Source organism: Mandrillus leucophaeus, unplaced genomic scaffold (genome assembly GCF_000951045.1).
Source record: "Mandrillus leucophaeus isolate KB7577 unplaced genomic scaffold, Mleu.le_1.0 Scaffold250, whole genome shotgun sequence".
In the NCBI taxonomy this organism is placed as follows: domain Eukaryota; kingdom Metazoa; phylum Chordata; class Mammalia; order Primates; family Cercopithecidae; genus Mandrillus; species Mandrillus leucophaeus.
Window position 1 is genome coordinate 1,906,053 of NW_012102588.1, and position 13,383 is coordinate 1,919,435.

Sequence of the window (13,383 nt, forward strand, 5' to 3'; positions counted from 1 at the left end):
AGCAAGACTCTGTCTCAAAAAAAAAAAAAGATACAAAAACAATACATGGCATACCCACCTGATGCCACTCCCTAAGCTTGCTAATCTACAACCTCACTCTTCTACAAGCTTTCCCCATGAGCCAGAAAAAGTTCCAAACACTTCTCAACCCAAAGTTTCAGGATGGTTTGGTACGCCAATTGAAACATACCAGCCATCCCTGGCGTAGCACTTTTTGCACATGGGAAGCACATAAGCATTTACCCAACAAGAAAAACTAATCTAACACTGTTCTCAAACTCTGTGCAGGCAATAGCATGGAAAACATTTACACAGCCCAAACTCTACCTCTTGTACCAGTCTTTCATAGTGCTACTATCTATGGATGAGCCTCATTTCTCCCAGCTAGACTGTGACCTTACAAGCACCCAAATGCATTTTAAAAAGCTATCCTTTCAGTATCTCACAGTTGTATAGAGGACCTAGAATTTATGTAACTTAATCTAAATTTTTCCAATTTCGTGGTTAAAAAAAAAAAGCGAACAAAAACACACTACTCTAGCTTAAAGTCTTCTCTCCTAATTGGGAAAATTATTTCCTCACATTTTAGTTTTACCACGCACACACACGGTGGGAGTAAAATTCAAGGAACAGAAGAGAGGAAGAGAGAGAGAGAAAATCAAGGAACAGGAAAATATTCTATTCTCAAACAGACAGGTATAAAACCTGTAAGTCTAATGGGAAAAGGAAGGTTGGAGGCAGTGAAGAACTGGCAAGTTTGGCCCTATTTGCCATCATCAATTAATGTTAAGACAAAGAAAAGAGGTCTTCAAGCTCTGCTGCTCCTGAAGACTACACAGTGGTCTTCAAGCTTTGCTGCTCCTTAAGACAGTCCATCCCATGAGATGCACTGCTTTAAATCAAGAGACCTCCTAACTGGGAAAAGCCACCACAATCCATGATTTTACTACAATTTGATTAGGTATGTTACAATAATTTCAATTCAACTGTCAGAAAAACCTTCTACTTAAAAAAAAAACTTAAATGAATCATGTCCCCAATCCCCAAAACATGCTATTATCTCTCAAGAATGTCTTAAAATTGATCAAAGAAAGACAAAGACTGAATCTTCATGTCAATTGAAGAAGCTTTTTACATTCCCAGAGCCCTCTGAAGAGCAGAGAGACCCTAGAGAAAAGCAAAATACCAACTGTCCTCAAGTCCCTGCCACTCTAGAGTTTCATGAAACCAGAAACATTCAGGGACGGTATGGGGTGGCTGCTAATTCCTGTACTGTACTACAGTACTGACTCCTGTCTCTGCATGCAAGTGTCACATGTACTCTTCAGCAGCTCTCAGCTCTCAAAAGTAGCAGAAAGATGAGCAGATGCCAACAAAATCAGCCCACATGTCATCTCTGACCTACAAACCATGGCCTGCCAACCTATACTACAGGAATCACTCATTTCTGTTTCTGCATCCCCTAGGCAGTGACGGAATTCTACCAGCGATCATTCCATGTAGCAGCAATTTGGGTTCATCCTCCTATTGACAACTATAGGAGGCAAAAAAAAAAAAGTACTTCCCCCAAAAAGCAACTACAGAAACAAAAGGTCCCACTGCCCATACTCCCCCTACTCAATTATTCTCTAATCTACATATAATAATCAGAATACCTGATAAGCAGAAAAAACACAATCACTTAAGGAAAACATCTATGAATTTCCTGGAGATGAAGACAAGTTTAAACATCACTAGAACTATAAGCCTATTAAGAGAATGAATATTTAGCCAGGCATGGTGGCTCATGCTTGTAATTCCAGCACTTTGGGGGGCTGAGGCAGGAGAATCACTTGAGTCTCAGAGTTTGAGACCGGCCTGGGCAACATGATGAAACCCCATCTCTATGAAAAATACAAAAATTAGCCAGGTGTGGTGGCATGCACCTGTAGTCCCAGCTACTAGGGAAGCTGAGGTGCGAGGACTACTTGAGCCTGGGAGATTGAGACTGCAGTGAGCCAATACTGTGTCACTGCACTCCAGCCTGAGTGACAGAGTGAGACCTTGTCTCCAAAAAAGAAAAGAAAGAAAAAGAAAAAGAAAGAGAGAGAGAGAGAATGAGAGAACAAATGTTTAAACTACAATTGCCCACAATTTCATAAAAATTGTTTGATTGGTAATGCTTCCTTAAAAGACTTAAAGTAGGGTTTGTAGAGGCAAAGGATGTTACAGAGCAATAATTGGACAAGTTCGAATTACTTCTGGACAAGAAACAAAGTCACTACTACAAGAAAACAGATAATGAGTTGAAAAAAACCTAATACCCCTCTCCCCAAAGCCTTCCATATAAAACTCTGTTTTCATCATTTAGAAATTAAAATAACCCTACCATATTGTCTGTGCTTTCTTAGCTTTCTCCATGAAATTAACTTCCTAATCTCAAATTTAGCTTTTCTTTAGGCTTAAAAAACCATCTTCCTCCACTTCTCACTTCATAACAAGGAGGCTGTCACAGAAAACACCCAAATGAATTTCCATCATGCCTGTAAGTAAGAGTCTTGAAGACACAGGTAAGGCCATCTCTGGAGTTCCAGGTTGTCTGTGAGGTAGACCTGGTATCTGAATTCAAGTAAAGACCTGGAATACCTCATCATCTGAATTCTGAACAGTAGATTCATGCTGCAGCAGAGCCAGTTTCTTGAAACGGCAGGTTCTCGACACTTCTATATTACAGAAATGGGGTCTGAACTCATGGGGAAGAAAATAAAAACTTATCTACTGATCCATTCATCACAGTGCTTTGTAGACTAACCATTATCATAATCGTTATAACTAGCAATCTAGAATACAACCATTACATTTAATGGAATTCTAAAATATAATCTTTTTACATATACTAGTATGTTTTTTAATTAACACAAAAATTTGCTGTCAAGAAAAATCTAGGTTTTTATTATCAGTGGATTTTTCCTATGAAAAATATTGTAACAAATTGAAGCCAAGAAAAACTTCAGGCCAGCCACGGTGTCTCCTGCAAACCACAGTGTCTCCTAACAAACCCCTTGAAGGGGTTTGTTAACCACTACACTTGGGAGGCCAAAGTGGGAAGACAGCTTGAGGCCAGGAGTCTGAGACCAGACTGGGCAACACAGCAGGACCATGTCTCTAATTTTAAATAAATAAATAAATAAATAAATAAGGCCAGGCACAGTGGTTCACGCCTGTAATCCCAGCACCTTGGAGAGGCTAAGACAGGATAATTGCTTGAGCCCAGGAGTTTAAGACCAGTCTGGGCAACACAGAGAGACTCCAACTCTACAAAAAATTAAACATCAGCCATGTGTGATAATGCAAGCCTGCAGTCCCAAATACCCAGGAGGCTGAGGCAGGAGGATCGCTTGAGCCCAGAAGGTCAAGGCTGCAGTGAGCCATGTTCACATCACCACACTTCAAGAGCCTGTCTCAAAAAAAAAAAAAAAAATTTAAAATAATAAACAAGAAAAAAATAAAGATTAGAGAATAGCTAGAAAGAGCAAACTACCCAAATTTACATCAGCTAGAAAGCAGATTTAAAAACTGTGGTACAGTCATGAAATAAGTACTACCTTTTTTGTTTGAGACAGAGTCTCACTCTGTTGCCCAGGCTGGAGTGCAATGGCGTGATCTTGGCTCACTGCAACCTCCGCCTCCCTGGTTCAAGCAAAGAAAATACTACTTTTAATATAAAAGAAAAAACCACTACATGCTGCAACACAGATCTGTCGCAAAAGCATTGTTCTAAGCAAAAGAAAACAGATACATGATTCCATTTCTATGAAATTCAAAAAGGAAAAAATTACATGAGAGAAAGCGGAACAGTGGTTGCTAGGTAGTCAGGACCTAGGGGGACATGACTGAAAATACAAAGGGACACCAGGTAACTTTTTGGGGTGATGAAAATGTTCTGTACCTGGATTGTGGTGGTGGTTACACAACTGTACACATTTGCCGAAATTCATCAAACTGTACACCTAAAATGGGTTAATTTTACTGACTGTAAAGTATAACTCAATAAAGATGAAAATAAGAGTCAAAGACATTTTATCAAGTGAATGATACTGTCAGAAATTGAACAAATAACAGTACTTTAGCTGTGCAAGTAACATAAATTGTATATTTACAAGTAAAATAACATTAAATATTAACACCTTCTTTAATATCCTGACAAAATGACAATGTTACAAAGCATGGTTATCTAAGAATTTATTGTATTTCTAATTTTGAAGGGGTTTGTTAACCACCACACTGATTCTCTCCAGAAAGTAGTAAGAAATATGATCTCAGAGAATAATTTCTTAAAGCCAAGTCCAGTTGACTAATACCTCATCTGTCTATTAATTTATGAAAATGCTGCAAACTTTTCACATGACAATCTTATTTCTCAAAGTGATGAATCACTTAATTTCAAGAATCCTATCTTATCATCATTATCTAACAACTACAAGAGACTGCTGACAAAATGCTGTCTTTCTGAAGGTTAAGAAGTTATAGCACTGAGGCCAGGCATGGTGGCTCACGCCTGTAATCCCAACACTTTGGGAGGCCAAGGCAGGTGGATCACCTGAGGTCAGGCATACAAGAACAGCCTGACCAACATGGTGAAACCCTGTCTCTACTAAAAATTGGCTGGGCGTGGTGGCTCACACTTGTAAACTCAGCTACTTGGGAAGCTGAGGCAGGAGAATTGCTTGAACTCGGGAGGCAGAGGTTGCAGTGAGCAGAGATCATGCCATTGCACTCCAGCCTGGGCAACAAGAGCGAAACTCCAACTCAAAACAAAACAAAACAAAACAAAATCAAGTTATAGCACTGAGCTTTTTTCTGAGTTTTTTTTTGTTTTTTTTTTTTTTTTGAGACAGAGCCTCGTTCTGTCGCCCAGGCTGGAGTGCAGTGGCGTGATCTCGGCTCACTGCAAGCTCCGCCTCCTGGGTTCACACCATTCTCCTGCCTCAGCATCCCAAGTAGCTGGGACTACAGGTGCCCGCCACCATGCCCGGCTAATTTTTTTTGTATTTTCAGTAGAGACAGGGTTTCACAGTGTTAGCCAGGATGGCCTAGATCTCCTGACCTCGTGATCCGCCCACCTTGGCCTCCCAAAGTGCTGGGATTACAGGCGTGAGCCACCGCGCCCGGCCAGCACTGAGCTTTAAGGAACTAAATAATTCCCCAGTGGCCCCTTCTTCTAAGGTTACAATCCCAGCAAATTTCTCTTATTCTACGAATGTCAAATTTTTTAACATGTTAGAACCCAATCAGCTTTATTAAGTAAAATTATCAAAATTGTCAATCACAATAAGCATTGATGAGACAACAGGAAAATCTGGGCAATTTTGTTATTAAGGATTTTTCAGGTTTTTTTTTTAAAGGCTTCATATTTTGAGATATATAGTGAAGCTATAGCAATTAAATTACCTGAGAGAGGAGAATAAATGGAGAGAGAGTTGAAATCAGATTGGTCATGAGTTGACAACTCTTGAGACTGGGTGATGGCAACATGGTTGTTCACTATATTATTCTCTCTACTCTTGTATATGCTTAAAGTTTTCCAAAATAAAAAAGCTTAAAAATAATACTCGGGAAAACTTAAAAAACAGTTCTAAAAATAAATCAACAATTCATAACCACAGTGAGCCAAGAGAAGTGGCTATTTTCATTTGACCAGAATGCCAAGGAGTCAAAATTACAGAAACATGGATGCTAACTGGAGTCTGTCTTCTTAATGAGAAATATGTGTAATATGGCTGAGCACAGTGGCTCACGCCTGTAATTCCAACACTTTGGGAGGCCTAGGTGGGCAGATCACGAGGTCAGGAGTTCGAGATCAGCCTGACCAACGTGGTGAAACCCCATCTCTACTAAAAATACAAAAATTAGCCGGGCATGGTGGCTGGCACCTGTAATCCCAGCTACTCAGGAGGCTGACGCAGGAGAACTGCTTGAACCGAGGAAGCAGAGGTTGCAGTGAGCCAAGATTGCACCAATATGGTGCCACTGTACTCCAGCCTGGGCAAGAGCAAGACTCAAAAAACAAAATAAATATGTATGATAAAATGAGGGAAGCGAGACATTAAGTACATCCTCCTGCAACATAAAATTGCTCCCTTTAATATACCTTATAAGACCTACGTCCGTGTAACTCAGTCTTCAGCAATTAAATTTTCCTTTAGAGACTATATCCTAAATAACCTAACTGTCTAATTGTTAGGGGAAAAAACTCTGACCTTTCCTAATTTCAACCATTATTCCTAGTCATATTCCTGTGTATCCTGTAATTTTCTTCACAAGTGTCTGTTTATTCCTAGTCCTATGATTCAGCCACAGATTTCCTGATTTATAAAATTGCTCTGCCTTTGTTTTGATTTTCTATTTTTGTTTGGTTATTCTATACCCTGTTGTTAATCTTACTTAAGCAAATTCATTTAAACGTTTTATTAGGCCAGACTTCTTTTCCAATAGAATAAATCTAGTATTGGTTTTTTATTGTCTGTTTTTGTTTTTGATATGGAGTCTTGCTCTGTCACCCAAGCTGGAGTGCAGTGGCACAATCGTGGCTCACTGCAACCTCGGCCTCCCAGGTTCAAGCAATTCTCCTGCCTCAGGCTCTTGAGTAGCTGCAACTACAGGCGCCCACCACCACGCCCAGTTAATTTTTGTATCTTAATAGAGATGTGGTTTCACCATGTTGGCCAGGCTGGTCTCAAACTTCTGACCTCAGATGATCTGCCCACCTCAGCCTCCCAAAGTGCTGGCATTACAGGTGTGAGCCACCGCACCTGGCATAATGAATTTAGTATTGTTTTTAGGTAACAATTTCAATAATCAAATGGTGAGATTTCCCACTGATTTGGTGATATGATGCTCTATCCCACACAACCTAATGTCTAGGGGGGGGGTTTTGATTGATTTTTGTTGTTGTTTCTGTTTTGTTTTTTGATGCAGCACAATAAAATTTCAAGCAGCTTTCAATTATCATAACCTCTACTCACCACAACCTTTGTTGTGGTTCATATAATCCCTGGCATATTTTCTGGCTCCTACTGAGAGAGTGAAGATATATCTGAGTCTTTAAAACCTAAAAGTTCTTAAAAAACATAACGAACACTCACTAAATGCCAAGACTTGTGCAAAAACACACTTTCTATGCCAACACTATCCAAGAGAACTTTCAGTGACGACGGCACTGCTCTGTACCTGCACTGTCCAATGTGGTAGTGAGTAGCTACGTGGGGCTACAGAGAATTTAAAATGTGACTAGTTACGGATGAAGTGACTTAAATTTTTATTTAATTTCAATTAATCTTAATTAATTTTTTCTTTTTTTTTTTTTTTTTTTGAGACAGAGTCTTGCTCTGTTGCCCAGGCTGGAGTGCAGTGGCACGATCTCGGCTCACTGCAAGCTCTGCCTCACGGACTCAAGTTCTGCCTCATGGGCTCAAGTAATTCTCCTGACTCAACCTCTTGAGTAGCTGGGATTACAGGCGTCTACCACCACACCCGGCTAATTTTTGTATTTTTAGTAAAGATGGGGTTTTGCCATGTTGGCCAGGCTAAGGGGTCTTGAACTCCTGACGTCAAGTGATTCGCCCGCCTTAGCCACCCAAAGTGCTGGGATTACAGGCGTGAGCCACTGGCCAGACCTTAATCTTAATCTAAATAATCATGTTTTAAAAATTAAGAATATATATTACGGCCAGGCATGCTGGCTCATGCCTGTAATCCCAGCATTTTGGGAGACTGAGGCAGACGGATCACCTGAGGTTAGGTTCAAGAGCAGCCTAGTCAACATGACGAAACCCCACCTCTACTAAAAAATACAAAAATTAGCCAGACAGCAGTGTGGGTCTATAATCTCAGCTACTCGGGAGGCTGAGGAGGGAGAATCACTTGAACCCGGGAGGTAGGTGTTGCACTGAGCTGAGACCGGCCGGGTCACTGCCTCCAGCCTGGATGACAGAGTGAAACTGTGTCTCAAAAAACAACAAAAAAAGAATGTATATTGCTTGAAATATTCTTCATAAAAGTCATTTTCACTTATTTTTACAACTAAATGCACTGAAGATCATCTAGGATGGGCTTCCTTAACCTTAGCACAACTGACATTTTGGACCCCGTGATTCTTTGCTGTGGGGACTATCCTGTGCATTATAGGAGGTTTAACAGCATTTCTGGCCTCCATCCACTAGAGGCCAGTAGCAGTGCCCCAGCTGTGACAATAAAAAAAGTCTCCATGCACTGCCCAATATGGGGAGGAGGTGGGGTGTGGAGGGTGCAAAATCACACCAAGCTGAGAAGTACTAATCTAGAACTAAGAGTCAATTCTGCTCTCAATGCTAAGGATATTCTAGGGCAACTTTTTTGAGTTCCTGCTTTGCTATCTGGAAACCAAGCAACACATAAAAAGTTAAAAGTAACCATCTCTTCATAATGTTTTCCACAGAATCCACATTATAATATTGATCTTTTCCCATTCACTGTCTCAACTGTTCCTCCCTGACCTTGAGGAGAGTGCTACACCTAATTCAGAGACTGATGTGGGAGGTTCTAAGAGGTTAAACGACTAGGCTACCAGCACAGTTTCAAACTCCTGTCTATAGTATCTTACCTTGTGTTATAACACCTGAAAGGGAAACTCCTTAGAGAAAAATCCTTTGGATATGACAATCTCAATAAAGACTGTTTATGATTGCCCAATACATTGTAATGCCAAAAGGCAAATCTCACAGGAAAATGCCACATACAGACAAGCAATAAGAACTGGTTTGTTTTGTAACTAACCTGCATCTTGAGGAATAATTCAGGACAAGGACAACAAATGTCATAGCCACATCACCTTAAGACGACCTATCCTAACCTAGTACCAAGAAAAGGTTAAGAGGGTCAGCCTCTGAAAAGAAGGCATAAACCGATCAGGAGCCCTAGAGAGAGCAGTTGAGGGGAAAATGGAACCAAAACTCTAAGACAGGTGGCTGCCTGAAGGCTGGGATGTCTGAGACAGCAAAACCATTCTGGAATACAAGCCACGTGAAGTGGAATGGAGCCCTGAACTTAAAAAAAAAAAGGTCAGAAGACCCATCATGTGGACCTCAGCTGTCTCTCAGTAGCTGTACCCCTGGATAAATGCTGTAAATCTCTGTGCCTATTTTTTCAGCTCATTAGTGAGGCACTTTCCAGGCTATTAGTGAGCAGGCCTTTCCAGCTCTCCCCTCAAGCTCAACATGCAGAACCACATTCTTTATATTGTTTTACTGTTTCTCTGAGACAATGTTTTAAGCAGGAACATAGTCCTAACTCAAGAAATCCACTGGAAAGGAGATCAAAATGTCCAAAGTATCTGAGCACTGAATGGTTTCAATTCAATTCAATGAATATTTGCTTGAGGGCCCAGCATTCTGTGCCAGGTACCTTGTAATCATTCTCAGAAGTCACAGCCAACATCCTCTTCTTTCCACCCCAGCCATCCCCACCTGTATTCATCAATTTCATTCAGGCATCATTATTATTCATTATTGGCAAGTCTGAAAACACAAATTATAAAAAAAAAAAAGATACTTTTTCATGCTTTGTACATTTTAGACACTTGAGACATCAGGCTATTATGCTGCAGAAAATATTTGACTTTTTAACAGGATGTGGGTAAAGAAAGAAAACGCATTTGGAGAAGAAAACACTACTGTTTTGGGAACCAAAAGTTTTCTTCAACTGAGCAATTTATTTGCAGTACCATTCTGCCTGTCTAATCTTATTACTTTTAGACCAAAGTATAAAGTCGATTTACACCCTTTTCATACGTAACTATGATGATCATTTTATTTGTGACTCTCATACATTTCTCATAATAAAAAAAAAGTCAAGTTACAGTAGCAGTCTCTTTTTTATTGGCCAAACTTACTAAAACTTGGTAAAGTTTTTATCTTTAGATGAAAATACGCTTATTCTAGTTAATCAAAAGGTTCCAGAAAACCAGTCTCTTTTGGAAACAGATTTTTCTCAAGTGACAGGTTGATCCTATTACTTTACAACTAGGTATGCAAAAAGGAGCCTTCCTTTTGAAAGGGAGACACAGAACAGCTCCTGCCACAAATCAATTACTTCAAAACTTTGGGTATGTGCCTATCTTAAATGCTGCCTTCACAAATCTCAACGGACAAGACATGTTTACCGCTACTAGATACAACCATATAGGTCTTTATCATTTCACCTACAGTACCTTTCTATTTTTCAAATATCTGCCACCTTGATGCACATGCTCAAGTTCACTTTTTTCCTAATTTCATGAAATTAAAAGTCACAATGATCTAAATATTTTTAATGCTGTATAATGATAAACAATCAAAGCTGATTGTTTATACTAAGAATGGAAAAAGAAGAATTAGCATTTAAAAAGATACATTACTCATAAATTTCTCAAATAGATGAAGCAAAAGGAATGCTCAAAAAGGAATCAAAATGCCCAACACAACCACAAAATAGGTTTTGGCATGCAGAGTCAACTGAGTAAGCTAGTCAGGATTTTTGGTACATAAAGTTAAGACTAATATAGAAAACATGCCCTACTTCTCTCCTCTCTGGTGTAATTTTGTAAGTAACAAGACAAGCACTACCAACATGGTTCTATTAATGACCGTACAGTTATCCTCACTACTAGGCTGTTTCTAAATTTTACCAAAATATCTTATGTTAATGTGTCCAAAAGATCTTTAATGCAGTAAAATCAGACTAAGAATCACATAACAAAATGTTAAATAACTTAAAAGTTATTTCAGAATTTTAAAAAATTATGTGACAACTCTGAGTGGTTAGTATTTTCAGTAAGTATTTCAAAAGATTCCCAAACATGTTAAATACAATATGGCTACAGCAAAGATTAGGCAAATCCGAACCAAGTGCAGAAACTAAACCGCCAGCTCTGGATTTAAAAGCTGTCTGCTCCACTTGAGGCGGTTAGATACAGAGACAAGAGGCCAGTATCTCAACAGCAAGTTAGGCCTCTTCCTCCCTCCGGGAAGCGCATAACAAATAGGGCATCTGCAACTTGAGTCACCCGGTCACTTAGCAAAAATCCTAACTTCTAAACTTGGGACCAGATGGCCTTCTATACGCAAAAGAAATGTAGAGAGCAGTGAAGTATTGGGGGAGAGGAAGACTTAAAATGCTCCACTTTCTGATCCTGTAAACATTTAGCCCATCATTAGATCTAAGCCTTAGATTCTAAGACATGCTTTAATGGAGGCCTCCCTCAACCACCTCCTGAGTCTGTTTTCCAACAGTGAAGGAACTTTTCCTGCTTTATCACAGTTCCCTGAGAGCATGCGGCACTGCAATTCAATATCCTAAACTGGCAAGGAACGGTGGCGGAAGAAAGGGAGAAATCCAAACCAAAGCAGCCTTCTTATAAAAGACAAAAAATAAAATAAAATCATAATTCATCCTCTGCCCATAGCAAACCCAACCCAGAAATTTATAGCGCGTTAAGAAAAGCAGCATTGCGAACTGCAAACGTAAGAGTTTTCCTTTGACACTCTACGCACGGTTTTCAGCTGTCAAATTACAACTCAGGAAAACACTATCATTAGAATAGAAAAGGAAACAAAAAAGCTCGCATCACAGGGGCTGGTAGCAGGAGCTGCCAGCACCATTTCAGGAGGAGAGCAAAGGGAATCCAATGCACTTCCCCACCCCCGCTTGAATCCATCCCCTCCTGGGGCAGACAAACCTCACAGCAGGGGCTCAAATTTAATAATAATAACAATAATCATGGCGCTTCCTCCCTCACTCCCTCCCCCAACCATCACCTCCCCCCTGCCCCCAGCGATCTGCTGGGAATCGGCTTCTCCCCCCTACCCCACCCCGGGATTCCCAGGTCCAGACCACCCCACCGGACACAGCTGCCGGGGGCACGGGACGAGACGAGCCCAGCCCAGCCTACCCCGGGGCCCCTGGCCCCGCTTCTCTTCTTCCCTCTCTTTTTACCTCCACCATCCCCCATCCGCATTGTCTGTCTCAATTCAACTTTGACTAATATGGATTCCTTGGGCCTTGGCCGGGCAGTAATTACCGCCTGCCCCCCGGGAGCCAGAAACCATCCCCCCATCCCCGCCGAGTTCAACGCCGCTCCTCTCGGGAGGGGGAGGGGGTTTACAGCGCGCTCTCCGGTCTACACCGCGAGTCCCGTCTACACCGCGCTCCCCCCGCGGCCCCCTGCCCCCGGGATCAGAAGTTTGCCCCGGAAGGAGCCTAGCAGGAGGCAGTAAGGACCCCCGCACCCCACCCCAGCTGGCCGGCCGGCGCGTAAACACCCGCACCCGCCCGGTACGGCCCGTGGGGGAGGGGAGGGAGGGAAGGCGCCCCTCCCCCCGCGCCCGCCGACCCGCCGGCCCTATTACCTGTCATTGAGCTGGTCCTCGGTGCCCGGCAGCGGGTGAACCACGAAATGGATGGACGTCATGGTGCTTTCCTTCTCGTCCTCCTCCCGAGGGCGGCCCCCTCCCGCTCTCGCCCGCCCCCCAGCCCTCTACCCCTCCCCAAAACCCACAGCCGCCGCCGCCTCCCAGTCCCCAAATGGAGGGAAGCAAATACGCAGGGGCCGCCGCCGCCTCCCTGCCGGGCGTGTGTCCGTGGCCCGGAGGGGTGGGCAGGAGGGCGAATCCACACGCCACCCGCTCCCCCGGCGACAGCCCGGAGTGCGAGGCTGGCGGCCGGGACCAGGGGCGCGCCGCCGGCCAGCGGCAGACGGGCGTTGGGAGAGGGGCGGCCGGGGGAGGAGAGGGGCGGCTGCTGGCTGCGGGCTACAGGGACGCTCTGGTCCCGGCGGCGGACGGGGTCCGGACTAGGGGAGGTGGAGAAGGAGATGAGCCCGCACCGCGCGTCACTAGCGAGAAGCCGCCGCCGCCGCCGCCAACACCGCCGCCGCCATCTTCACTTCTGCCCCAGTTTCTCCGTCTCGCAGGCTCCGCTCCGGAGCGGCGGGGGAGGGGCGAACGGGAGGAGGAGGAGGAGGAGGGAGGAGACCGGCGGGCGGGGGCGCGGCGGCGAGAGGCGGGGCTCCGGGAAACGGGCGGTAAGGCCCCCTCGATTGGGCGGCTCAACGTTGTCCGGCCACGACGCTGTAAGGCGCGTGCCGATTGGTCCGTTCGGCTCCCGAGCCCAGCCCCGCCGGGGGTGGGATGTCTCCAGAGTGAGTGTTCCGGAGAGCACGTGTTAGGGAAGGAGGTGGCTGCGGGCGAGCCCGCCGGGAGGGAGGGTAAGTGTGAGTCCCAGAGGAGGTGAGGAGGAAGAGGGGCTCTTGCGTTCTCTCGCCCGTATTCCCCTGGGGCAGCCCTAATTATTTGGCGGATCCTTAGGAGTTTCTTGTTGCCTCTCATCTTT

The 13,383-nt window shown here is 43.5% G+C and overlaps 1 protein-coding gene across 3 annotated transcripts in view; it reads right to left on the reverse strand.

Moving 5' to 3' along the window:
• UBR5 (ubiquitin protein ligase E3 component n-recognin 5) overlaps positions 1–12,981 on the reverse strand; it is a 154,963-nt gene extending 141,982 nt beyond the window's left edge. For 2 of the 3 annotated variants that reach the window (XM_011983491.1, XM_011983490.1), the window contains exon 1: positions 12,402–12,981. In XM_011983491.1, the coding sequence (XP_011838881.1) occupies positions 12,402–12,463 (62 nt within the window). In that variant the 5' untranslated portion in view covers positions 12,464–12,981. The remainder of the gene's footprint in view (positions 1–12,401) is intronic. The other variant, XM_011983492.1, reaches the window with a different exon arrangement.
• Positions 12,982–13,383: the final 402 nt, after the last annotated feature.